General features: G+C 37.4%; 1 protein-coding gene across 1 annotated transcript; it reads left to right on the top strand.

Annotated features, from left to right (window-relative positions):
* Positions 1 to 27,631, top strand: TANGO2 (transport and golgi organization 2 homolog; the record flags this gene model as incomplete). The annotated part of the gene is made up of 8 exons (XM_082007733.1): positions 1 to 56; positions 7,630 to 7,718; positions 9,667 to 9,786; positions 10,810 to 10,924; positions 20,541 to 20,611; positions 22,830 to 22,983; positions 25,611 to 25,715; positions 27,511 to 27,631. 8 exons carry the CDS (start codon positions 1 to 3, stop codon positions 27,629 to 27,631), a joined length of 831 nt encoding a protein of 276 aa, XP_081863859.1.
* Positions 27,632 to 27,737: the final 106 nt, after the last annotated feature.

Genomic DNA, 27,737 nt, shown 5'->3' with positions numbered 1-27,737 from the left:
ATGTGCATCCTTCTATTCAAATTTGACCCCCGACCAGTTTCAAAAAATGCATACAGGTAAAGATGGTTCTAGTTAAAACAGACTTGTTTCTGTAATTTTTTTTATACAATTTCTTTTTGTAGCCAATGTTTGAATTACAAACTCAAGTGTTCAATTATGCTTTTGTAATGTTTAGCTTCATGACTTTTCCCATTGGAGGACTTACTGTAACCATTCAAGAACCCCTGGTTTTTAGACTGTGTCAGAAGACTTGGGCTTTGTAATCATGGACCTTTTGCTGGTGATCTGTTACGTGGTGTGGGATAAATCCTTTAACTATTTTAATCCAGAGTTTGAAAGTCCTGCCTTCTACTTTATAATTTCAACTAGAGGAGGAATTGGGTTTGTTGGGGCATCATAGCTGTAGCTGTACCCTTCTTTGAGTAGGATAGATATGTTTCGGGTTTCAGTTCAGTTTGAAACCAACAATTTGAATTTAGCCTGGAAAGTAATGGGCAGACAGTAGAGCAGGAGTATTGCAGTTACTAACCACTCTGTATTCCTCTGTTAATATATGCTGGTTCAGTCTTGTAAGCTGAGCGCAGTACACTATGAATTCAACAGGTACAAATACTGAAATTTAACTGCTTTTGTAGCTTCTGGTTAACTTTCAATTGCCACAATGTCCTGTTTCCTCCCAAGAACAGTACCTTCTCGTTCATTGCATAGTTTACTGCTCTGTTCCATGTTGCAACATGGCTACCACTGCTCTCTCTTCCACTATGTTTTTGACAGAACTGGCTAGCTTGTGAGTGTCCCAGTCTTATTCAGCGCCCCCACCCCCCCCCAACTGCTTGCAATTAACATTTTGGGTAATAAACTGTCATGTTAAAATTGTATGTAATTAAAATTCAAAATTAATTAAAAATTTACATAATAAACTGATAGTATGAGATGTTTAGCCAAAAGCTTAAGACAAAATAAGCATCCATGCTTCTAGGTAAGTTTTACTGGATGTGTTGATGTCATACAGTGAGTTTCCCAAACATTAAACTTCCTGTAATAATTTTCTCTCTCATTACAGCCCTTAACTTAAAAAGTTCATATCCAACATCAGTATCTTTGAGTACACTCAGTATGTAATAGAAAGGTAGCACTTTAGGCCACTAAGATGACTGTAGAGTTCTATTGCTTTCTGTATTTATACATACTGTATAGGTTCCATATTACTTTGTGGGTACAAGTATTGGTATTCATCCAGAAGCTGTCAGAGTCAGTATGTTCAGTAAGTCATTGTGTCTTTCATTGACTAGCTTTTCTGCCCTCTCGTCTTAAGCAGCAGATGCCATCCTATGGAAGGAAAGGATATGAGAACCAAAACTTCAATTGTCCATAGACTGCCTTTCTTTATGCATCTGGAATCTGCCTAAAGAAGGGTTTTTGTTTATGATGTGACTGATGCTGAATTAATATATCCATTTATTTGGTCTGACTTTTTTTGTGTTGCTAGCTAGCAAAAGACAGATTCATCAATTTGATGCCTCTTGGGAAAGTCCTTTGGCTGTAAACTATAGTTGCTTGCCAAGTGAGCTTACTGCCATTATCAATATTTAAAAGTAAAACTTAGAGTATCTTGCTTGCTGTAAAAAAAAAAAACTGCATCAAGACTGAATTTATTGATTTATAGCAGAAAACAACTTGCTATCAGTGTCAAAATTGGAAAACACTTTTGAGATGTTTTGGTCCAAACTCAGGAATATTCAGTTGTATTTAACTTCCTTGGTACTTTTTGTTAAGCGATGTCTTGCTCTATGGCTCTGAGATAATTACTCTGAGACATCGGTTTTGGTGATAAGTGCCAGGCCATAGTGTTCCTGGTGCTGGATTTTAACATCAGATACATAACTTTAGTCCTCTTTTCCCCCCCCCCCCCCCCCCACCTTAACACACCATAATTAAATCTTTCTACTTTACTTTATTCAGAAGGATGTTGAAGTTCGTTCTTCTTAAATTGTTCCTAATAATTTTTCACATGTGCCTTAGCTTTCTGAAGGACATAGGTCTATGTGTCAGTTGGGAATGGTACATAACCCTCATAATTCTCTGAATGGTATTATAGCCATTAGACTAAGTTAGATCTCTATACTAGTCTCTTGCTAAGTGTAATTTTTCCTTGCAACTTGTGTGTGTTACGCTGTGCTATAGCTCTGTTGATTTCATGTTGAGGTCTTGGAAAAGTTTTCCCAACCAAAAGGCATTCTTGTACCTGCAGACTTAGTAATTTGTACGTGTTAAAACGGGCATCTACAATTACTTTTCTTACTACCCTCTACTTTACATCTCTAACTAAAAGAAAATGTCTAGATATCAAAAGTTGAAAAGTGCATATTATTGGCCATTTTCTAGTAGCCAATAAACTTTCTCAAACTAAAAGATGTTCTGCATAACACTTAGGAGAATTTTCCATCCAGGTAGACAGTGGTTTCTAGAGCAGTAAATAGGCCAATTTTCATGAGTACCTAATTAAGCAGAAAGCTTACAGTTCGCCTTTGTGATACACTAATGAATCTATCTTCCTGTACCCTTGCAACTTGCTGTTCTACCCTTTTTCTTCTGTGTTCTCTCTACAGGCCTATTTGTAATAAAGTTTACTGTGGTGTAACAAGCACTTTAATGTAGTCTATTATTATCGTTAAAGGTAACATGCTGCCTGTACATCTTTCTGAACTATACTGTCTGCATCTTACATATAAATACATGTTTCGAGCTTCAAAATTATAATCACGGAGTCTTTTTATGGAACTGAATTACATTGTAGGATGGTGCTTTAATGGAGTGATTTCTCATGTTTTCATCTCTCTAACTCAACATCAAAATAAATCTTAATATGTAAATCCTAATACAGTTGAATTATTTCAGCTATAAAGATAGCTGAATAGGCTTTTTGCAATTTATTAGAAGATGAGGGTCACTTAATATTGCCCCTTTTTTGTATGATTATATTTCATGAAAGACAAAATGAAGATGTTTTCATTATAATAATCCCGTGTACCAGCCTTGTGCTAAATTTAGGGGTCTGTGTATCAAACTTGAGATGGGGAATATTCAATCACAAAAGACTTCACCAGAAGTGTCTTCACCAGAATAAACACCAGAAAGACTTTGCTTCTTTTTAGTATTTAGATGCTATAAACAAATGGTGGGTTTGTGTCAACAATTATTGAAGGCAAAATGTAATTGGAGCTTCAGGAAATGAGAAATGCACTTCAGCCAAACTATATTTTAACAGTAGAGGTATTGAAATAAAAATCTGTAAAAGGAGGATGCATTCAAGCAAGACAACATAAACTTGGTAAGCCAGCTGAAAGCCTGTAGATAGAAGATGAGAATTGGCTAGAAGAAAAGAAATAATGCTAGGAAAGCAATGCTATTATGATTATTTGGCATTGGAAAGATAAAAATGTGCATATGCTGTGCTTTCCAACAGATGCTATCTTTGTCAGGCAAAATACTAAGCATCTTCCTCACAGAAAGAATGCCATTGAAGTGTTAGCCTTTTCTATTTTCTCTATAGCTGATTATAATTCTTTATCTGTAGTATTTCTAATGTGCAACTGGCACCTCATGATCATGTTTTAAAATATAGTGTTAAGGAAGAGGTGAATTTGCAGGAAAGTCCAGAAACCTGTGGAAAATGTCAGTACATTTGTATGCTGAATGAAGTAATGAGGTTTCATTAGAATTGATTCTTGTGTGTTGTGGCTTTAAAAATTAAAATGAAAATTGTATGGTGTAACTTCAATTGACAGTAGCAAACTTGGCTTCTGCTGTGTAAATGTGATTGACATGTGGCTGGTAGGAGGAACTGACAGTGGAGAAGATCCTGAGGTTATAGGAAACTGGCGAAGAAAATCTGCAGGTGTCTGAAAGACAGCATTTCACTAAAATTAAATATTAAGCAACATAGCTGGAGAGAATGGGGAACACTCATAATCACTACAATTGAAATAAAGGCAAGTCGTGTTATGGGTAGTAATGACCAGGACTTCAGAAGCTCTAGCTGTTGGATCACGGCATGGTGGCTGGAGTTGTGCGCAAGTGTGTCTGCAGTCACCCTCTGCCCTGAATCTCCAGCGTATGGCTTGTCTAGAGTTACAGTTGTCTCTTGCCATTTACTTGGATCAGACCAAATTCATTACCCGCTCTTCAGGTGAGGATGTTTTACCTGTGAAAAACACTTTTTTTTTTTCCCCTTTAAATTCCAAAATAGTGATTGAAAAAAGGCAATGGAAGAGCAGCATCAAATGAAATCTCATCTACAGGTTTGAAAATGGCAGTGTCTGAATGCTGATTCAGTAACACTTCTAACTCAAGCTTCTGTTTATAGATACCCTGCATCTATTTGATGTTGCAATAAGTCATTAAATTCAGTTTTTGGTGCTGTCTTCCATTGCTTTTGAATAACAGAACATGTTACCTTTCTCACTTTCAAAAGACGAATGTGTGCAGTCATATTAGGGTAGGCTTTTCTTTCCAGTGCTCCAGTACAAACACTGTTAATGAAGAGGCTGTAGCATACATTCAGTTAAGGTATCTATATGGTCGGTGAGTACGCCAAACAAGTTGCTTTGTTTTAATAACTTCTGCTGGATGAAATACCCGAGAGTACTGAGAGAGCTGGCAAAGGAGCTTGCCAAGCCACTCTCCATCATTTATCAGCAGTCCTGGTTAACAGGGGAGGTCCCAGACAACTGGAGGCTTGCCAATGTGACGCCCGTCTACAAGAAAGGCCGGAAGGAGGATCCCAGGAACTACAGGCCTGTCAGCCTGACCTCAGTACCAGGGAAGGTTATGGAGCGGTTCACCTTGAGGGCGCTCACAGGGCATGTACAGGACAAGCAAGGGATCAGGCCCAGCCAGCATGGGTTCATGAAAAGCAGGTCCTGCTTGACCAACCTGATCTCCTTCTATGACCAGGTGACCCGCCTAGTGGATGAGGGAAAGGCTGTGGACGTTGTCTACCTGGACTTTAGTAAAGCCTTTGACAGCATCTCCCACAGCATTCTCCTGGAGAAACTGGTGGCTTGTAGCTTAGACTGGTTTACTCTTCACTGGGTGAAGAACTGGCTGGACGGCCGAGCCCAGAAAGTCGTGGTGAATGGTGTTAAATCTGGCTGGCAGCCAGTCACAAACGGTTGTTCCCCAGGGCTCGGTTCTGGGGCTGGTCTTGTTCGATATCTTTATTGATGATCTGGATGAGGGGATCGAGTGCTCCCTCGGTAAGTTTGCAGATGACACCAAGTTGGGTGGGAGTGTTGATCTGCTGGAGAGTAGGAGGGCTCTGCAGAGGGATCTGGACAGGCTGGATCGATGGGCAGAGGTCAACTGTATGAGGTTTACAAGGCCAAGGTCCTGCACTTCGGCCACAACCCCATGCAATGCTACAGGCTTGGGGAGAAGTGGCTGGAGAGCAGCCTGGCGGAAAGGGACCTGGGGGTGCTGGTTGACAGCCGGCTGAACATGAGCCGGCAGTGTGCCCAGGTGGCCAAGAAGGCCAACAGCGTCCTGGCCTGTGTCAGAAATAATGTGGCCAGCAGGAGTAGGGAAGTGATTGTGCCCCTGTACTCGGCACTGGTGAGGCCGCACCTTGAATCCTGTGTTCAGTTTTGGGCCCCTCACTACAAGAAGGATGCTGAGGTGCTGGAGCGTGTCCAGAGAAGGGCAATGAAGCTCGTGAGGGTTCTGGAGCACAAGTCTTATGAGGAGCGGCTGAGGGAACTGGGGTTGTTCAGCCTGGAGAAGAGGAGGCTGAGGGGAGACCTTATTGCTCTCTACAACTACCTGAAAGGGGGTTGTGGCGACGAGGGTGTTGGTCTCTTCTCCCAACTAACTAGTGATAGGACGAGAGGAAATGGCCTCAAGTTGCGCCGGGGAGGCTTAGATTGGATATTAGGAAAAATTTCTTCACTGAGAGGATGGTCAGGCATTGGAACAGGCTGCCCAGGGAGGTGGTGGAGTTGCCATCTCTGGAAGTGTTCAAAAAACGTGTGGATGTTGCGCTTCAGGACATGGTTTAGGGGACATGGTGGTGCTGGATTAATGGTTGGACTTGATGATCTTGAAGGTCCTTTCCAACCTTAGTGATTCTGTGAAATGGACAGAGAAACTGTGTTTTGCTTTTCCAAGCCCAAGAACTGAGATTGGTCTAAATTTCTCTGAAGCTGTCTGGCTGTACTGACTCTTTAAGTCTTACCTGCTTTACATTCACAGCCTGGCTGGCTTGAAGTGGTGTTGTCATTGAATGTGACTGGTCTGCACTGCTACTAAGCCTGGAACTTTTGAGGAAGACCTGTCCTATCTTGTATGTCCACTGCTTCTTAAATATGGTCTTGAACTTCATCTTTCAAGTTTGCAGGTGCCATTTATGATAATCATCAAAGTAGAGAGCAGAGGGAACCAGGCAGAGCTAGCAGAATTTTCTGTCACTGCCGTTTCCTAATAATGTCTGGTGGTGTTTAATATCTGTTTGTTTTCTAAAATTCTAAAATTTTAGATGGCATATGAAGAGCTGCAGCACACTTTTTGTCAGGACTGCACTTGTTCTTGTTGAGTGATATGTTTATTTCTAGATATAAATAATGGATTTCTACAGCAGCATTTTTCAATTGCATATTATTTTTCATAATTTCTTCCTACCTCCTGATTGTGTATCCTCCAGGACTGCTTATAGCTTCTCTGCTGCAAGGGCTGACTCTCATTAAGGATTCAACTGTTTTGTCCTACTGTTCTAGTAGCACTCAAATTATGCAAGCAACTACACATGGAAAAAAAACGCCAAACAACAAAAAAGAGAGGGGAAAAGCATCACCGAAATACCTCTTGATTGTTACAAAACCCCATGCCTTTTCCCTTCTATGCCTCCTTGAGAATGCTGCTGTTTCTTAAAATGAATTTCAGTGGGGCTGGACCTTTGATACTATCACAAATTTATCTCTGTCCTGGGTACTTACAGACAATAGCATTTTGTAGAGCGTGACGCAAATCCTGAGTCTTGATCAGGGTGGATAAAATGCAGTGCAAGACTCTCTTTCTGGACAAGTAAGGTAAGCCCACTTAAACTACCCGTCCTCCATTCTGCACTATCAAATATTTTCTATCAAAATGCTTTTGTAGACCTTCAGGTGTCAAAGTTAGATTAAAAAAATACTGTGACTACATGATCCTAAGTCATGATCCAGTAAAAATATATTGTCATGCTTCAGATTTTTTTTGATGTTATCTATAAATCTCTGTGGTACCTGTAAAGTTTCTTTTGTTAAGCTGTAACTTCACAAGCTGAGGAATCTTAAGATTCCTTATGTGATCTTAATTAAATCTCCTGTGTTGTAAGCATTATGCTTTGAAAATAATAGCTGCCTCATTCACACAAAAGATTAATTTGATGAATGTCTTAAGACAATGAGAGAGAAAGCTGCTGTCAGATGTCATTTGACCTTTACACTGAGTGGTAAAGGTGAGATGGGAGGATAAAGAATAGTTTTGTACTTAAAATGAGCTAATGCTGTGGCAAGAATTGCATTCTGTTCCTGCCTGTACTGTGAAATTCCTATTTTGTAAGTAATAGTATCTTTTTCTTCTTGTGTTCTACAGGCTTATTCTAGCAGCTAATAGAGATGAATTTTACCACAGACCATCAAAATCAGCAGATTTCTGGGACAGCAGCAATGAGATCCTCAGTGGTATGTATGTATTCTTATTTTGAGTGGGTTTCATACAATTTATATGGGAATTATGGCCTGGATTTTTTGTTATTGGGGTGGTTGTGTTGCATTTCTAATAAATATACTTATTCCCTATATTTCTGGGGAAAACATGTCGTAAGTTTGGAAGATGAACTGTGCTATTATTATCTTATTTGCATTTTAGTATCTTTTGGGTTTTTTCCCAGTTTTATGTTCTTTAACTAGTTTTAGTCTGAGCAGTGCAATGGAAATATGAGATTAATTTTTCCATCCCAAACAGTTACTTTAGCTTTGTCAGATACACTGAAATACTTTGTAAAATAGGTGGAATTTAGTTATTCCACAGACTCATGGTCTGTAATAGTGACTTGAAATCATTAAACCAATCCTGAAGTGAAAAATTTCTCATTTCTTATCGCTTTATAATTTATAGGCTACAGAATGATTTTAGTTATTGATCCATCAGTTTATTACCTTTCATGTCTACATTTTACTAAACTGATGGTATAGTCACTCAGCTGTTAGGTTGTCCTTTGTAGGGAATCTATCTGTAGTCATTTTTAACTATAATCAATACTTTGGCCTTTTCTTAGAAACAGAAATGAAGCTCTAGAACACAAAGCATTGTTTAAACACACGATTTTGACTTTACAAATACCCTTTGTTGATGCTGTGTGTTACTGTCATTGGCAGGGAGGCCTGTGAGGATAAATTACTCCCACTGCACTGTAACTCTCTTGCTTCTGAAGTTCTGGCTGATGTTTCTGTTTTGTGCCAGGCTGGATCTTGCCTCCCCTGCTATGTAAAAGTTTAAAACAAACAGAAAACTGTCGTGAAAACTGAAGGGCCCTGAATTTTTCCTCTTTTATACCCTTGTCAGCTCTGTCTATATCTGGCGTAAGAAACTGGTATATTCTCCATCCAAGGGGTGTATTTGTGGAGATCCCATGAATGTATGCCTTTGAGTTAATAATGTTATCTCAAATGAAAGCAGCAAGTTGAACCAAAACAAATCAAATTTATTCTCTGTGTAACTTAAATGAAAAAAATAGTTTGCACTTAAAGCAGTTTTGGGAAACAGGAATTGCTGTATGTTACTCAATGGGCATTGGTCAACGAAGCTGTATGTCTCTCTTTCATGTGCCTTTCAGTTAAAGTAGAGAACAGTAATAAAAGTGTTTTGTAAAGGTAATATGGTTAAACTCAATATTGAAGTTTTGGATACTGAAGAAAGAAAGGAGTTTCTGAATGAGGATCCAAAACCTGTTCTTTTGGTCTTCTAATGAAAGTTATCTTATGACATGATGATTTAGAATTAAAAGGTTTCTAAGAGTATACATGTTACATTTAACTAGTTCCTGTTTTTTCATTAAATGCTTGCTGGTTAACATGAGCTCAGTACAAAGAGGTAGTAGGCTGTGATTTTTTTTTTTTTTTTTTTTTTTCCAACTTGTACTCTCTTGCAAGGGGTTTGGTTGTGGGCTTTACTTTTGTGGGTCACCTTCCTCAATGTAAATTACTGTTACCAGGTTCCAAGAGTTCTATCAGTTGCTTAGCTTACTCTAAATTTTTCTGGTTACTTGTGAATTTGAACTTGCAAATAATATTAACCTTTTGAGATTTTTCTTTTGAGCCAACAAGCATTCTGAGCCTACTCAAAGTTTTATATGTATTTTAGCATATAGGCAAAGCTTATAGTTTTGCTTTTACATTTAATTTTCTCATTATCTCTTATCTATTATGGCAGTAGCTTGGAAGATATTTGATAGTGCAGAATGGAGGGTGAGTAGTTTAAGTAGGCTTACTTTACTTGTCCAGAAAGTGAGTCTTGTACTGCATTTTATCCATCCTGATCAAGACTCAAGATTTGCATTAAGAAATTCTGATTTAAGCTTGAGATTTTTTTAAATTAATGTAATAGTCTAACTCTTACTTATTCCATTAGGTCTGGATATGGAGGAAGGAAAAGAAGGTGGGACGTGGCTGGGAATCAGTAAGAAGGGGAAGATGGCAGCCCTGACAAACTATATGCAGCCAAAGATTGATAAAAATGCAAAAGGAAGAGGTATGAAGGAGTAGAAATAGAAAAAGAAGAAAGTGGACAAACAAGCCCTGGTGTCCCAGTAAAATAGGGATGATTACAGTATTATTTTTTTTTAACACCACTTTACGGACAAATTGAAAGGTTATGTGCTGTAAACAGTATTTGTGAACTGATGAGTTTGAATACCTGCGTGGGGAGCTTGACTTGGATAATGATACTCTAATCAAGAGGCGAAATTAAAACAAAATGTAATGCCTAGAGCTTGAAGTTACATTCAGACAAATGCAGCACCAATTGTTTTTTCTTGACGTTAATTCTAATTAACAGTCAGAACAACTAGACAAGCATTGAGCTATATTTAGATTACAGTAGACTTTTTAAAATGTGTATGTTCTTGTTCAAACACCTAAGTCAGGGAAACAATGCAACTTGGATTATGCTGGAAGTTAGTCTAAAAGATTATTGTAGTCCCTTCTCCCCTACACATTGATAAATCAGAAGAGCAGAAATAATAGGGAAAAAACCTCTTCCAAAAGAGTGCATTGGTAGAATGTTGTTTGTTTTTTTATAAAAGTAAAAATAAGTCTGTAACCATCATATGGTTCTGCATTGGGATGCAGTCATTGGTACTGCAATGGAAAACGTGTTATCCAGGGGAACAAATGAACCATGTCGTTTGTAATTCATTTTACAGTCATATATCGAGGAAGCGAAGCAAGACAAGAAAGAGTTTGGCAAGATGGGAGTAGAGGAAAGGCACATCCAGTATAGAATAGTTAGTAAATATGAATTCTGTAAAAATTTTGACCAAGAGCTTTTGACCGAGTTCTTCAGAGTATAAGTCAAGCTTATAATGTGAACATCGTACAGTGCTGTAAGACTTCTAAAGGCTGATTGGTTGGTTTGGATTGTTTGGTTTGTTGGTTTTTTAACTGTTATACCTTGTTGGTAACTGGAATCTTGTGTCTTAGTGTTTGTTTTACCAAGCCTGTCAGAACAGTGAGTTCAAACATATAAGTTGCTCTATGTACTTCTCTTTCTTAGGTGCTCTTGTAACAAACTTCTTGACTGCAGATCTGGACAGCTACTCTTACCTGAAAAAAGTTTCAGTAGAAGGACATCTTTACAATGGATTTAATTTATTAGCAGCTGACTTGAAGTAAGTCTACAAAACATCACAGTTCAAATGTCAAAGGGAGAAAGATAATAGCAATGTACATACACTTCTTAGCACAGAAGTGCAACAATACAGAAGCCTGTCACAAATTAAAACTAGAGCTGCTCTTTTTGTTAATTGGCATGTTAAGGGCCTAATGTTACTCTAGTCATAATTTCCTATGTTATTTTTCAATTTTTTTCAAACATTGGAGGGCTATCTTGTATTCTAATCATTGCTTCACACAAAACTTCTTGCAACTTTTTCCCTAGTTATACTGGGAAAAAGTCAGTCTTTACCCTGAAGGCTATGTGGCTTGTGTTTTGGAGAAAACAAAACCTTGGCTCTGTAATTTCTCAGAAAATGTTTTTTTTCTCTGAGAGGTAGTATGCTGTGGCAGGATTAGAACAACTGAAAGCTTTCAAGCTATTATTCCTGTCATAGTGGCTATATCATTAATTTTTGCTGAAACTTTAAAAAAATCTCAGCACGTAACAAATATGTTTACTTCTCCAAGTTTCTGTAGCTGAAGAAAGGACCTTGGATACTTGATTATAGTCAATGCGGTTGGCATAATCCTTTCCACGGCACACATGTGTGTGCGCACAAGTATATTGGATTTTTCGTTTGCATTATGCCTAATTCAGACAGAAGGAAATCCAGGGCTAAGTCATCTCCAGGCTACATACCAATTCTTGGGTAGATGCATACTTCATGACTATAAGCAGGTATAAATTGCCAAGAGCACGCTACTGCTTTGGCACACGTTCTGCAGAAGCGTTAATCTTATTAGGGCCTGCACCGTCAGGTTGACTTCTCCAACTCAGCTTTTCTGCATGCTTCTGGGAAACCACTTATACTTAAAGCAGAAGGTCACAGTTTTTGCTGTTTTCATTTAAAATAATTTCTAGCACCCTATCACCAACTGGCCTTGTGTTTACGTTTTCCACTTTCTGTATTGTACCACGTTCAGCTGGTTCAGACCTGTCAGTCATTTCTTTGCTACTCTCCCACTTTCCTGCAACTGTGTTGTTTTTTTCGTTGTGGCTTTTTTTTTCTTTTTTTAAAAAAAGCCTTTATTTCAAATTATGCCAGGCTATTAGTTTCCATTTTTTTAATTTGCTATGATATGATGGGAAAGTGAAATGAAACTCAGAGGTGATTGAAGTCTAAAGGTTGAATACAGAAAGACAGACACATGCCACCTGTGAAGATGCCAGGACTGTATTTCTGCTTGGTGTGCCCGCTCAGAAATAAGCGTATAGGTTATGTTTCCAGAAATTTAATGCAGAAGCAGGTTAGGCAACTACAGGTTTTGCTGCTTTTCTGTTACTTTTACTCTCTACTTTACAAAGATCATTATCTGACTAGAGACTTCCCAACATTTTTTTGTTGCTTAAATTAATTTTTACCATGGTCACAGACCTTTTAATGCTCACTGCATGTTGCTGCCTGGCTAGCTTTCATAAATTGGAAGGTTATCTGTAACTGAAAAAGTAACAGGAGAAATAGTCTTAGTGTGTTTTCAAGCAAGCATGATATTCAAGGTGTGACCTAGCAAGCAGTAAGTTTGAGTTCTGTTCTAATTTAGGTAAATAGAATAGTCATAATGGCTGCTAGTATAATGATATTACAGTAGATTCAATTGACATTATTTAAGGCAATCATTCATGTGTTGGTTTTGTTTGTTTATTCCTCCATGCTAGGCTGATAGGGAATTGTATGCTCAATTGAATAGTCTTTCTGTGGTGATGCAGGTCATAATTCTTTCCTGAGTATTGCTCTGCAAGCTGTATGTGTTGATTAACTTCTCCATGTTGACATGTCCTTAGCCTTGGAGACTCTGATGAAATGAAATTCTTGGCAAGCTAATGATGCAGAGCAGTTTCTGTAAGATAATGTAAACTTGTCATTTTAGGAAATTAGAAGTACTCCTGAGAAATGTAGTATATAAATGGAAGCTACTTTCCTATGTAAATAGAAAATATTACTGTAGTTGATGCTATTTTGTTGGGCCATGTTACTGTTCAAAGTAAAGATTGAAGAGTATTCTTAACATGTTCTTCTGTTGTGTAACAAATAGTGGTTGGCTCAGAGTGGTGTGAAGTGGAGAGGAAATAAATTGAAAGTGTAAATGGAGCACTGCTGGGCAGGGGTATATCCAAGCACATGATATTGCTGACTTTAGGCAGCAGAGTTAGAGAGATTTACAATGTTTGACTTTTCAGGTACACATTTCAGGAAAAGAAATTTTTATCTTCTCTCTGTATTATGATGATGACACTATGCTAGATGATACAGGTGCAATGATGTGAGAAGGAGAGTTGGAAACCGCCATACAGGTTGTAAAACCTTCTTGTTTATTTCCACAGTTTTGTGTGACTCTTATTTTAAACATAGGTGGGTTTTGACACTTTTAGTGTAATCTATTTGCTCTGTGGCATCTCATCAATTTAAACACTATTCATATTTTAATAAGAACATTATTTTGGAAAAAAATATTTGGTACTTCTAGTTTTCTCATCTTTTCAGTTTATCATCTTGCTCTACCTGGTGAGTATGAGTCATGAATACTTATCCCGTTATGCTAAATGTACTTTTATGTTGGAATGTATGGCATATGGCAAACAGTGTCTATTTAGAGTCTTTCGTGGCTGCAAAATTAGCTTCCAAGAAGGCAGTGTTGCTACTCCTCCAATTTTGACTGAGTAGGTCTGATTAGAGAGGAACAAGGTTATCGGAGACTGGACGGGTCTCTAGGAAAATGCCTGTGTAAGATTCAGAGCAGTTTTTCTTCTCTCTCCCTTGGTGTTAATATCTGAAGTAATAGTGAGCTGCTTTTGTTGATGATTAGGACAGCATTTCTGTCTTGGGGAAACCTGTGTTTATGTCCAACAAATCCAGTTGCAACAGTTGCTCAGACTTTCATGGGTATCTCAAACTTGTTAGGGCTGTTGTGGCAGCATCTCACTCGCATTCCATACTGCCAAGTGTGTAATACAGACAGCCCTGAAGGACAAACTGAAGTGGCAGCTTTTTGTCACTCTCCCAGTAAGTTCAGAGTCTCTGACAGGTTGTCAGTTAGAGCCCATATTGTTTATGTGTAGTAAGATCCCTGTGTAATAGGACTGCATCACTTTCTCCATGAGGAATAGATTAATCATCCCTAACAAAACAAGTTAGCTGGAGGGAACTGCAGAAACAGGCCTTTCATATATAAGCCTTTCTGCTCTCCCCTGTGACAGGCAGTTTCCAGTCCCTCCAGGGGAATTGTAGTAAACTATATCATCACCTGCATTGACTAATTTGGTAATGGATTGAAAGTAGAGATCATTTACTAAAATGTATTCCTCACTTTCTGATCTGGAGAGTGAAGTTTGGTTAATAACAGGTTTTATCCTTGATGTGATGATGGATAGGACTGAATTCCAGCTGAAACTGCAGATCCCCAGAACAATGGAGTTGGAATGTCTGTGTCGGAGGGAAATAGATATGCAAATATAAAAAACATATGTTAAAAAATGTTTATATATAAATAAAAATATATAGAGACTGTACGTTTTCTTTTTTAATATGGAAATCTACAGCTGGTTAGTTATGTAGCAACATCATTGATGAGGTAAAAAAAAGGCAAACTGGAAAAAAAGGTGTTTGGGAGAAGAGTAAACTGAACAGTTGATAGTGCAGGGCATCATAAGATTATAACACCTGAACGGTTTGACCAGGTCTTAGAAACATGGGTTGTCTCCTTCAGTATGGTTATCAAGATGAGGCTGTGTGGAGGGATTTGATTGCTCTCCTGAGACTAGACTTAAGAGCTTTTCCAGTGAAAAGTGAGATAGGGTCAGGCTGCTGATGTGGAAAGAATGTAGGATGAGCAAGCTGTCATGACTGCTCTGTAAGCTCACTTATATTTCTCCTGCGTTGTTTGTCCTAATACCACCTTCTGCAGAGTACATCTGTCTTGCTGCTTGTGCCTTCCTCATCAAAATGAGGTATTCAGGTACTTCTCGAACGTGTTCCATACTACCACCTTTGAAATGTATCTGTGTAGATCCTCAGTCATTTGAAAGTCTAACGACTTTATGCTGTGAGTATCCAGCAATATTCTTTTCACCACGTTATTTGATGGTAGGTGGTATATGTATGAAAATGTTTGGGCTTTACAGTTGGTGGTTTGGTGTTTGTTTTTGTTTTTAGCTTCAGAACAGAAAGAGTTTTCTCATGACTAGCTCATGAACATTGAAGAAAATAAAAATTAAAAATCTGTGAACCATACTACTCAGCATTTCAAGCTGCCAATTTAATCTTTTCTTCTTGCACAAAAAATACATGTGCATGTTATTCATAAAACAATCCAATGTCCTTATTTGTAAAATATTCATCCTTTTAGAAAATTAGACCTTAATGCCCAGGGGAGTGATCACTTGATGATAACCACGCCCTGTGGAGCTTCACTGCCTTATTACTTTTTTCTTTTCCTTTTGTTTATATTTTTGTTGAATGTGACTTGGAGACACCTTAAAGTTGAAGCAGGGCAGGGGTGCAGAAGGACATTGCTTATATTTCATCAGCATTAAGATGTTATTATGGCAAACTGCATGGCTTTCATGTTGTTGTGAAGCATCTATTCCTACTGAGATTTATGCTGCCTAGAATATTTCCTAAAATATATATTCCTGCTTAGATTTTTTGACAGAATGATGTATCGAAGAGCATAATTTTTATGTAGCTTTAGTTTCTTTTTCTGCTGTCAACAATGGCTGGGATTTAAAAAAAAAATCTCTACTGAGTCCTATTGTCATCACTTTAATTATGCCTTTATTACTTCTCCAGTGAAATTGGTGTGGAAAGTTGTGAGGGAAGAGAATCCGGGTCCAGGCCAGGATTTTGACGCTATTGCTGTGATGAAGCTTACAGTGATTTTTTTCATCTTGGCTTCTGCATTTGTATTCAGAACTGAGTATCTGTAAACAGTTGGAAGAGAATAGACAGAGCCAAATGATAAAAGAAATAGTAGCTGACTGGCACACTGAACTAGAATTCGGAAGTATACCCATTTCAGAAGCCTATTGGAAGGCTTCAGTTCTTCTTTGACAGAAGATGGCAGCAGTGTTGCAGTGGAGGTAAATATAACAGGAAACACATCTGGGGGAATGTGGAATGTAAAAACAGTATGATATGGATGTCTTGAATTAGCGGCCCTGCAGTTTGTATGTGTTCCTCATCTTTTTGTCAAGTTCAGTAACAAGGTTCCCTGGAGTCTACCAGTCACAAGAATCTCAGGACAGAGGCTAGATGATGATATTCTTTCACGTAAAAAGCCGTTGCTAAAGGAAGTCAGTAGTGCCTACTTCTTCAGCATGGGGTCTTGTTTACGACAGAACTTGTCTTATAGCTGTGTTCAGGGGCTCGCTTGGGCCATTTGTCTCCCTTTCCATCCAAAACTCTGTCTTTTGAGACCTCAGGTAATAACAATTGCATTGATCTTTTCTCTTCATAGACCTTCTACAGCAGATACAGGTTCATCAATTTGAAAAGAGAGTATTTAATGCACCAATAAAATAGTTTGTGTAATTGCTGGTATCTCAACTGAAAAAGCCCATATAATGACCTTAATGACTTTGCTTTATTTGCTTAATACATAAAATGCTTGTAGTATATTTGTAATTGCTGCTGTAGTTTTTTTTAATGATCCAAGTGTTAATGTTAAAATAGGCCATTAGGAGCCAACTTTTTCCCCCTGTTTTTTAACTTTGGTTTATTCGTTCTCCCTGTGCTTAGTCATTGTCAGTATTGTATTAATTCCAACTGGATTTTATTTACGGATTATATTTTTCCAAGTACTACTACTTGCTTCTGAGATACAAGATAAATAGTTTGCCCCGTCAAGCACGCCAATTCAGTAACTTCAGGTGACCTGAAATACTTTACTCGCACAGTGTTTTTTCTATGCCCATGTTCATGGAAAATGCAGTGTGCCAGTGTACTCTTATGAATATATGACTTGTATCCTAGCATGTGACTAGGACCAAGAAGTCAGACTGGTCTATAATGACAGCTCAGCTCAATGCTCTCCTTTTTTAGCTGCCAAGGGATTCTTTCTAGTACTAGTACTAACTCTGTGCCAACTCCAAATGTACTGATCGGAACCAGGTTTGTAGAAAGGTGTCTAACCCCAGCTGGGATATACATGCATCTTACATGTTAACATCACTTTATGCTAACCATTAAGTGGCCATAAAGTTAATATAAAGAATGCTGAGGAGAGGAAAGACCTGACATTGCTAAAATGGCCAAGTGATCCTAACCTAACATTAATAAACAAGAACTTGAGAACATTAAGTATAACTTCCATTCAGTTTTCAGCCTAGACTTTGTTTATGTAAGGCTTTGCAAGGGCCATAATATGCTTTAAGCAAGATGACTAACATCATCCTGTTCTCAGAGGTTTCCTTTTTTGAATAACAGATCTTCTCAGAGAAGATCTGTTGATCCTTTGAACTTAATTCCTTTTTTTATTCCTGTAAGGTTGCAGTCATCTGAGACACGTAGCGTAGTATTTGCAGCCAAATAACGTATGGCTCAACTTCTCTGGCTATCTAAAGTTTTTCCTGTCTCCTTGAAGACCTGGCAGAATACAGTTAAAGGAAGAATCTGTGGATGTCTTGTATTTGAAATTCTAGAAAATTTGTAATAGCGTCCATCTAGTTTAAATGCAAGATATCTTGGTAATTTAACTGAAGGAGCTAGTAATAGGAAAAAGAGTCAAAGACTTCTCATTGTCTATGACATGAGTATAAAAATAGTTTCAGGAAATACACCTTTTGCTCATTTTTCTCATACAAACATTGCTGCAGACAAGTAATACTGGCCAAAAAATTTGCTGAAACAGCATAATAGGTGAATATTTCATTAGAGATTTTTCTGACTCTTCCAGTAATTTATTTCTAATACTTAAGCTTATTCAGTGAAGAAAATGTTGTGTGTCCAGTGAAAAATAGGTGTGTTGATTGCTGTGTTTACCTGCTTATGAACAAACTATACTTTTTTTCTATGTAACTTTTAAGTCGAACTTCTTTATACCTGAAAGAGTCTTAAGGAATAGAAGAGAAGTTCAGGTTGTTGCTTATAGAATATTTTTTTTTTCTTCCACCTGTACTTTTCTGTAGCACTATTAATTGAAAATGCTATATTTGTCTCCCTTAGCGTGTTTTAAAATAGTAATTTAAAAACCACTTTTGCTTCTGATTAAGAAAATACACTCTTTTATCAGATTCCATAAATAGGTCATGTACACAAATTAATCCGTGGTAGTGGAACATAAATTTGCATCTCAAGAAATTAAAGAAAGAAAATTCTGGTCATATCTTGTGCTTTCCTTTGACTTTTTCAGCTGCTTTTGTTATGGACTATCTAGGTTTTCCCACTGCAAATACTCTCAACAGGGTAAAGAAGCAGATGGCCTTTTCAGTAATAGACTTTGTTCTTGGCCATCAATGGGGGGAAAAAAAATATATTACTGAATCCCAGGTAATACGTTCACATGAGAACTCTGGCAGAGACTAGTAGAAGTCTTCAGTGCATAAGAATTAGGGCCATAACAGGAAAGGAGTGATCAATATTTAGTGTCCTGCTGAACTAAAGCATGCTAATTATTATGATTCTGATGTGGGAGGGTTGAGGTGGTCAGTAAGGTGTCTTGAAATCAGCATAAGGTAAATATCAACAAGGATCTTAATGTTGAAAAGAAAAACAAAGATAAGGAAAATAACTGTCTCTTAAGCCACTAGAGGAAAGAACAGAAAATGCTACATTTCTTTTTAACAGTAGATAAATAGTAGATTGAATAACTGAGAGCTTCTTATATAATATTTAACAATAAAAGCAACAATATACAAATACCACCTGTTACAATTATTGTCTTCTAACTATGCTGAAAAACTTGGACATCTTTCTTCAAGGCACCAGAAAAGCTTTATAGGTTTGGAAGGAGTAAGAGTAGTGGACAGAGGAGAAAAGGCAGTTTTATTTTTGCTTTATGTGGGGGGTTTTTTGTATTCCTCCTCTTGCCTCTTCTGACTTGTGTAATTAATATGTTAATACTCTCCTTTTCATTTGGCTGTCTTGCAAAGAATGCTGTAGAACGTCTTTCAGAATGGCTTTTTAAGAAGAATATAAACAGCTAAATCAAGGCTGCTTTGCTTGTTATTAAGGTTTGAGTAGCGGATGTGAACTTATGCAACTCAATTTAACTTCCAGTACATCATTAATGAGATTGCATTCTATATACTTCTGTTTGTATCAAGGCACAGATACGTCTTTTTATTGTAGGAAAAAAATGAGGCACTGGAAACGGCTTCTTTACTGTTATGTTTTATGCTACTCAATCCAAATTCAGTCTTAAGTGCAAGTTTTGTGTGTGTGTGTGTGGTTTTTTTCATTGAAAAAGCCTTATCTGCTGTCTAATGAGCTAGAGCTTGGGGGACAAATTAAAAGCTGAACTACAGTCAGAATGTATTTGTTGGTAACTGGAATAATACTCTCTTCCACTGAACAAGTAAATCACTAGAGTGATGTACAGGATTATATGATCTCATGGCTGTGTCTTGGCAAATTAAAAAAGAAGCAAAGAACAAACAAAAAAAACCCAACCAACAAACAAACCAACAAAACAACCAACTGGTAGGAATCTGAGGAATCACTATTTCATGTCACCTGGTGGGACTGAGGGATGTTGAGAGTGAGCCATCTAATGGCAATCCATTCTCCACCCTCCATTTCCCACAGGACACACAAGGCTTATTGAGAACTTTCATGATTTTTTTTTTTTTTTATCCCCTTATCGGTTGATTTGGTATTTGTGTTGTCAGTATTGGCAAGACTACTTAAAAATCTGTGTTACTCAGATATGCTGATACACTATCTGCCAAGTGAGTGTTATTTGCAATGTTGGAAGCTGTCTTTGAACATTAGCAGGGTGGAATCTCACATAAACTGTGCACAAGAGAGAGCAAGTACTAAAGCCAGTACCTACAATTAGAGAGAGAGCTTACAAACAGTAACTACAGTTATCTGAAAACAGCCTGAAAATGCATATCTATCCCTTAAAGGACCCCACTATGCCCTACGACATTGCCATAAGTGGGCCTAAAAAATTTACTTCTGCCAGATAAAATGGCCCGCAGTGGTCAGTCTCTTAGAACGCAATAGTGATTCAAAAGAGATGATGGGAAAATGTTACTAGCTGTGATGGATGTTCCTTTTGTTTTAATGTGTCCCCTTCCCTCAAGTAACTAAATCTCCAATTGTTCAAAACCATACAGATTTTTGTTGTTAAGCCTGGCTACTTTACATGCATCAGTTCTGGGTTTTTACTGGATTTTATTAGTTATGTTTAAAAATTATAATGGTGCTATTTGACAGCGGTACAACTAACACAGTATTTTGAGAGGAGGAGAGTAATGGAACTCATCAATTAATCTCTGGGCTGCAGCATCATAGTAGTAACAGTAGGAGAAACATCTTGCTGTGTTTTGAAGATTGCATGAAATTAGAGCATAATCAAATATAGAAGCTGATGGTTTTGCAAGGAGAAAATCTTGTTTATATTTTTCAGTACCACCAAAGGAGATGTAATTTGCTACTATGGAAACAAAGGAGAACCAGAACCTGTCTTCCTAAATCCTGGTAGGTTTTCTTCAGAAAGGTCTGAATATTACCCTTTGTTGTTTTAAAGGAGTCAGAATGTAGCTGTATTGCTCTAGTAATTTAGCTATTTAAGCACTGCCTTCAGTAACTTTTTCTTTTTTATTTATTTTTTTAAAAATGCAAAATTAAATTTCTTTGAATTCCTTTAAGTATTTACTAATAAATTTCAGTAAAGACTCAATAGTTCACTAAAAGCATCTGTCCATGTTAGTGTACCCAACTGCACTGCAATTAGTGGGATGCTCCTTAGGTAGCTATCACTGAAGGACAGAAGTCTGCCTTGAGGAATGGAATTTTCAAAGGTTTGGGGCCTTTACCCTAACTCTCTTTACCCAGCAGTGTTAAGGGCCTAGTGTGACTATGCTCCCCTAGGGCCAGAGGTGGCTTTAAAAAAAAAAACAAAAAACCCCAGATTTTTTTCTCTGTCTGATCTGGTGGATTGATTTTAAAAATATTTAAAATCTAGGTAGCCTCATGGAACGGTGCTCCAGAATTCATCACCAAAATCCAATTTAAATGGACAAGCACGCAGAGAAGGCTCTGAGCAGTGTAGCTGGTTGATAACAGTTAATGACAGTAGCTTATTTTGTCTGCTCTTGTTAATGGTCAAAATGTTGCTGCCAATAGGCAAATAGCTACTGTAACAATTACAGCATAAATTCTTGGAAATAGCTCTTAGATTTTGTACAGCTACAAACCCAAACATGTTTTAATACAAACATTAAAGAAATAAATGAAATAAAAATCTGGCTGCTCATTGTAATGAGAAACTGAATCACAAATTTTAGGTATCTGCAGACTGTAGCAAAGCTAGTTCTGATCTCCATGCTTCAACAACAAATTCCTTTCCCATGTACGTGGCTGCCTTTAGGGAGAGCTGAGGTTTCATCATCTTTGTGCTTATTTATTTGGATTGCAGTGAGAAATACAGGGTACCTCTAAAGAGAAGGCTCCTTCTTGTCAAGAAATGTTGCTTTGCAGACTTTTTTCAAGAGTAGAATCAGATGCAAAAACAAATTACGATTAATATAGCTAAACTGGAAAAGGCTAAGACTGCAAAAATGGTATAATTCTGTTGTACCTTTTTCATAATACAGCAAACCAGAGGTTAAAAGTAACTGCTGCAAATATGGGTTAGCATGAAACTGTGAAATGAAGTACTGAATATTAGCACAGAGGAGTGCTTAGGCACACCCTAGTGTAAGACGCATGCCTGCTGTAGCCTCCTGTTTAGAAATGGGATATGTATTTTATAGCATACCTGCAGATAAAGATTAGCTCGGGAATCACTTAAATCGTATTAAAATGTGTGAAATCTATAGTGGCAACTGTGAATCGCCAGAATAACCTTACCAATTAACTTGATTCCCTCCCACCTCCTGCAAACATTATTTAGTAAGTATGTAGATAGTATGCAGATAGAAGTAGTCCACAAGGACTGGTCTGTAAACCCTTGATTGCTATTGCTTTTACATCTTAAACTTATCACATAACCTCCTTATTATGGGTTTCATTCAATTTCATGATAATTAAGCTTGAAGGATTAAAGTTGCTTTACAGAAATAAACTCAACAGTGTCATGATTATGAGTTATTTTGTGCTTAGGTTATGTAATACCCTAATGTAATGTTTCTATTAGTGTTGTGTTCTGGAGGAAAAAAAGGCTTTGATATTTCACCTGATTTCACATCACAGTGTACACTGTGTTCATAACAGTGCTGAAAATCTCAAGTTCAGCTAATTTTAGTAAACTTAAAGCAGTGATGCGCTGATGTGGGTGTTTTGGTGTTTTCTTGTGATTATGTGTTGCTTTTGTGCATCTTTTCCCTGTAATAAAAGAGTCAGTAGTGGTACACAAGAGTTGTTGAGAAATGGTTGGGTTATTTTGAGTTACACACCTAGGAAAATCTCCCTGTCTGAAGGGGTGTTGCATATCATGTGATAAAATAAATATATCTTTGGTACATAGTTTAATGACCTAACTTATTTTTTAAGTAAAATGAAAGCTGGCAATAGGATGAATAAGCAAATTATCATAAGAGATTCATGATGAATTTGCTGATAGCATTTGTTTTTGTCCCTCAGACTGTGTAGGATAAGATAATCATGAAGTTATTTTTTCCATAGTACATAAATTAATTTTCTTTGCTTCTGAGCTTATTAAGTTGTTTGGGTTTGATTGTTTTTTTATGTATAGGAATATATGGGTTGAGTAATTCTTTGTTGGATACACCATGGAAGAAGCTTCAATATGGGAAGCAGCTTTTCACAGAAGTGATCAAGAGAAGTCAAGATCTTACCAAAGAAGACTTGGTGCAGGAGCTTCTTACAGTGATGAATAATCAAGAGCCGTAAGAACGTGATAGCCAGAGTTTACTCAAAATGCAATATGACCAGTTTAAAAATTGGTTGTAGAAACTATTTTGACAGAAAAGAAACTTTTGCCTTACATTAATTGACTAAAGCTGAGTAATGAAGGGAAAAAGTAGTGTTCTTTCTCTCCAGAGAGACTGACTTTCAACAATACTGATTTTTTTTTTTTAGCAGCAGGCACAGTTTTTACATTATTACTGCAGTCTTAGTACTCATAGACTGTACACTGATTTCTCTGTGCCCTTTTCTTTTAAAGATTGCACTTCTCTTAGTAAGGGTGATGAGGGCAAGACAAGGGATGTGTGTAAGTTGCTTGCTGCAAGCTCTGCGGAGGCTCGCTGTAGGGTAAGGTTCAGTTTCTTACTGCGCACAAAGTAAGCACTTGCTTACATGAGCAGTTTTGTGTTCGTAGTTGCTAGCTATGCTGTATTGCTACCCAAGTAGACACAGAGGGTGGAGTAGAAGTTTGGAAGTAGAACCAGGTGCCTTCCTCAAAAGTGCAATTATTTTAAGCTAAATGGGGGAAGGAGATAAGGGAGTATTGGCACAGTTCAGCTGTAGACCTCTGGTCAAGGAAGTTCCCAGAGATGAGTTTGAGTATCTAAGTAAGGTTCCTGCACTCACTGCTGGCTACACAGTGAACCTGAGCCCATAAGCTAGATGTTTAGAAGTAAAGGAAATAGGTGCCATTTCAGTGTCCAGGCATGGAGCAGGGTAAAGGAGGTACTGTGGCCTAATATTACTGCTCACTTTCCAGTAACTTTCATGTTTATCCTGACTTTTACCTTTCTAGAGGGTGATTAGTGTTGAAGCAAAGCTGTTTCTGGTATATAGATCCAGTTTCCTAACTTTACGAGTCAATTTTAATGCCAACATTCATGTTTGTGGCATTTTTCAGTGGTTCAAAATAAACATTTACGTAAGAACTCAGCTATCTGAGCAATGACCAGTAATTGGGAAGTGTGTTAAGCCATCTTAATTACTTTTTTCATCTGATCATCAGATCAAGTGATTTTTCAAAAAATTGTTATACTTTACCTTTTACTAGTTAAAAGACAAAGGTATAAGATACAATACAGTACAAATGATCTCCCTGTAATGTTCAGTAATTCAGTATGATCTCATCTGAAATCATACAACTATAAAATATTTACTTACAAAAAGCAATATTTAAAACTCAGTCTGTTATCTTTCCGAAGCACACTTGAAGATGGAATTATCTTTTCATAATAAATATGAACACATTGATAGGCACTAGCTTTGAACTTTCCTAAAATAGTTTAGTGCATATTGCTTTATGATCACTTTGTGTGTGTTACAGGAATTAAGTGGGTATAGTGGTTGGTGGTGGAGTATGAGATAGAAGCTGACGGTTCTCACGGGCTGAAGTGCCCTGCTATGTGCCTTCTCTGTTACGTCATGGTATGCTCCAGCCATATGCCCAATACAGGAGTGAGAAGAGCTTAGTTGCTCTATTCACACTAGAATTACACCTATTCTTGGTTCTCCCTGAAACACCCACAGGTCCTCTTCACCACCACAACAAAGAACATTATCTCAGTTAGATGTAAAGGTCACTACAGTATAACAAATTACACAGTCTTGTTTATAGATCAGGATGAGCTCTGAAAATGGGGTTGAATTGACAGTGTGTTTTGTTCTGCCCTCTTCCCTGACATTCACTGTACAGCTGATAGGCTGCTGAGTTGTTGTTGTTAATAATATTTTATAGGTACAACTGGGTCTATGCTAGGAGGCAGAAATGGGATTATTTTTTGAAGATGGAAGAAGTTTAAAAATCAATTTAACTATTATTATAGCAAGTTTTTGTGTTTGGACTTTGATAAATAAAATTGGAATCTTTAATTATTGAACTAGGAAGCTGTACTTACGGTTAGCATTTGAGAATACATTCTGGTGGATGAATGGAAAGCCAGGGATGTAGGGTTGCTGCAGTAACCTTTGTGACCTTGACATCTCTTCTGTGGGATACTGCTACTGTTTAATTACAATAAATGAAGCTTGATGTGTTCTATAATAAAATTATGTTTCTAAATATCTTTCAAGCTTTGACAGGAATATATGTCAAGAAATTTGGGCACAAGCTCACCTTGTCTTCTGCTGCATTGTCACAAATTTTATTTTAAGAATTATCCTACATATTTTCCAGGTATTCCAAATAAAATTGAAGGAAGTGGAGAAGTCTGTCTTTTGACACAGAAAGAATTCCTGGAGTTTAACTGGAAAAATTCTGGTTTCTGTAACATGCCTCAAGTTACTTGATCGTTAAGGTTTTAATTGAAACTAAAACACAGAAAGACAGACAACGAATAACAAGGAAAGTGAAACACTTGTCAAGATATGAAAAATATTTATTAAAATTGAGACAAAAGTTCAAGACCTTGAAAGAATTGCTTTGGGAAGGACCTTGCAAGATGGTTTATCTGTGGGTTTCCACATAGTTTAGTTTTGAATACAATTCATGCTTTTGTACTTTTTGAGAAGTGATTGTTATTTATCAACCACTCAGACAACACAGCTTGATTCACGAGGGATGAATGTGTTAATATTGGAGAAATAATTATTTTTTTAATACTTTTTCAAGTCAGTTACCAGACCCTGCAATTGAAGACCAAGGGAAGGATTATATACGTCCTATATTGAACAAGTACGCAGCTGTATGTGTTCGTTGCCCAGGTTATGGAACAAGGTAAAAAATTCAGTCAGAAATAGATGTGTACTGGATCAAAGCATATCTCAAATCAAAATTATGCTGCTATAAGTTTTAACTCTATAGTGACTGCTTTAAATTTGTTCAGATACTAACCAAATATAATTCAGTAAAGTATTTCCTTGCTTAATATTCTGGTGTCTTAGATTTGCTACTGATGAGCATTTTAAGCACATGTTATGGTTCATCTTTGGTGGGGGGCATGACATAGCTTCAGTTTGTCCAAGACAAGATAATACAGTTCTCCTGGTGTCCCAGTGTAGTAGCAGATCTGACTACCTTTAATTTTGATCTTATCAAAACATTAGATGCTTTGAAATCGTGTTTTCAGTAGGAAAACACAATTATCTTCTATATCTGAAGAACTGCAGGACACATTTTTCTTCCAAGAGCAAGAATAGTTTCATCTGCATAGCTAACTAAGTTAGAGATTTCTTTAGGCATGTCATTGTAATGTGTAGCTGCCATTTAGATATATTTAAAACGTATTACTCTTGTTCAAAAGAACATGTATTTCCACTTTTCCCCTAACTAATGTTGTTGTTTTTACTGAGATATTCTCACTTTCTGCTCAGACTGTTCTACCAAGGCTGCCAGAAGAATAGAATAATGCAATGCATCTTGCATTTAATCCTCAATGGGACAAAATTATAGGTGAACCCTGTTGCTGCTGGTAGGGAATTCCTACCCTAAAAGACTGCTAGCGACTTTGCCAGATTGGTCTCTGCCATAGACAGTCATAGCATTTCCACTGTAGAGATGTAAACTGATAAGCAGAGAGTAGTCACTTGTGTAAGTATTTTAAGTTGGTATTTTGAGGAAGAAACCACTGCAAAAATGGAGTATCTCTATAAAATGTATTCAGAGAACATTTTAAATATGTGATAATGAAGACTTCAAATGGTAAAGAAGTATCTTCCTCCCCTTGCTTCACAGGTTGCAGTCTACCTATTTCAAAGGCAACAGGGATAACTCAGTAGAAATACTGACCTCTTACTGGTGAATTAACACTGTATTTCAAGTCTTCTGTGCTGTTATAATTGTATGCTCACACTTATCTTTCCCATAGCAACCTGGCCTAATGAATAGAGATTGATGAGGCCTCACGATATTCTTCTGAGGAAATTAAGCACTTATAAAAAAAGTGAACAACTGTGAAGTCACTTGGGAAAGGCCACTACATCAGGATGATGCAAAATTATGACCTCTGTCAGTCATCTCTTTCTGGCAGGGTACTGCAGTTTCCATAGAGAAATGACAGCTTACACAAGACAAAGTGACGTAGATCCATGAATAGAATCTGCTTTTCATGAAGAAAAATTTTCTCTTTGGAAGGTTCCTAAAGAGAAGAGTTTTTCTGTGATTGTGTATCAGTGTCCTATAATGGGCAATTGATTTGAAAGGAAAGAATGAAAGAGTAGTATTGATATGAATAACCCATCAGGGCACATGTAGGCTGTTAAGTAAAACTTGGTTTTATGCTACTTCTGAATGGAACATTTGGCACTAAAAAAAGTTTAACTTTTTATCATGCTGTCTGCAAATGAGCAGCTTTGTCAGCTGCTGCAAGTGCAACAGGGAATCAGAGCAGTGGAATGACAGAAGGGACTGAAAATGCCCATTTCAACTTGCCAGGATGACTTCTGTCCTGCTAGCATGGTGGTGATGTGGTCAAGAAGAAAAATGAGCTAAAAGCTTTGGGGATGAGGGATGGGACCCTGTAAATTTATATAACGCGCATAATGCTTAACCTTCTACCCTTGCGTTGTTTCAGGACTAACACAGTCGTTCTCATTGATTCAGAAGGACGGGTTACTTTCACGGAGCGCAACATGATCAATGAAGATGTCAACCAGTGGAAAACAAGCACCTATGAATTCAAACTGCACGCTTAACAACTTTCCATTTGAATGGTTTGTAATAAAAGTAATGAGAGAACAAGCCATTAAGCTCTAGTAAATGTTTTGTGCCAGCCTCCACATGCTAAAAATAGCAAGGAAA

Source organism: Phaethon aethereus, assembly GCF_964289735.1.
Source record: "Phaethon aethereus genome assembly, chromosome: 17".
Lineage (NCBI taxonomy): Eukaryota > Metazoa > Chordata > Aves > Phaethontiformes > Phaethontidae > Phaethon > Phaethon aethereus.
Note: the sequence above shows the minus strand (reverse complement) of the source record. Positions and strands in the feature narration are given on the sequence as shown.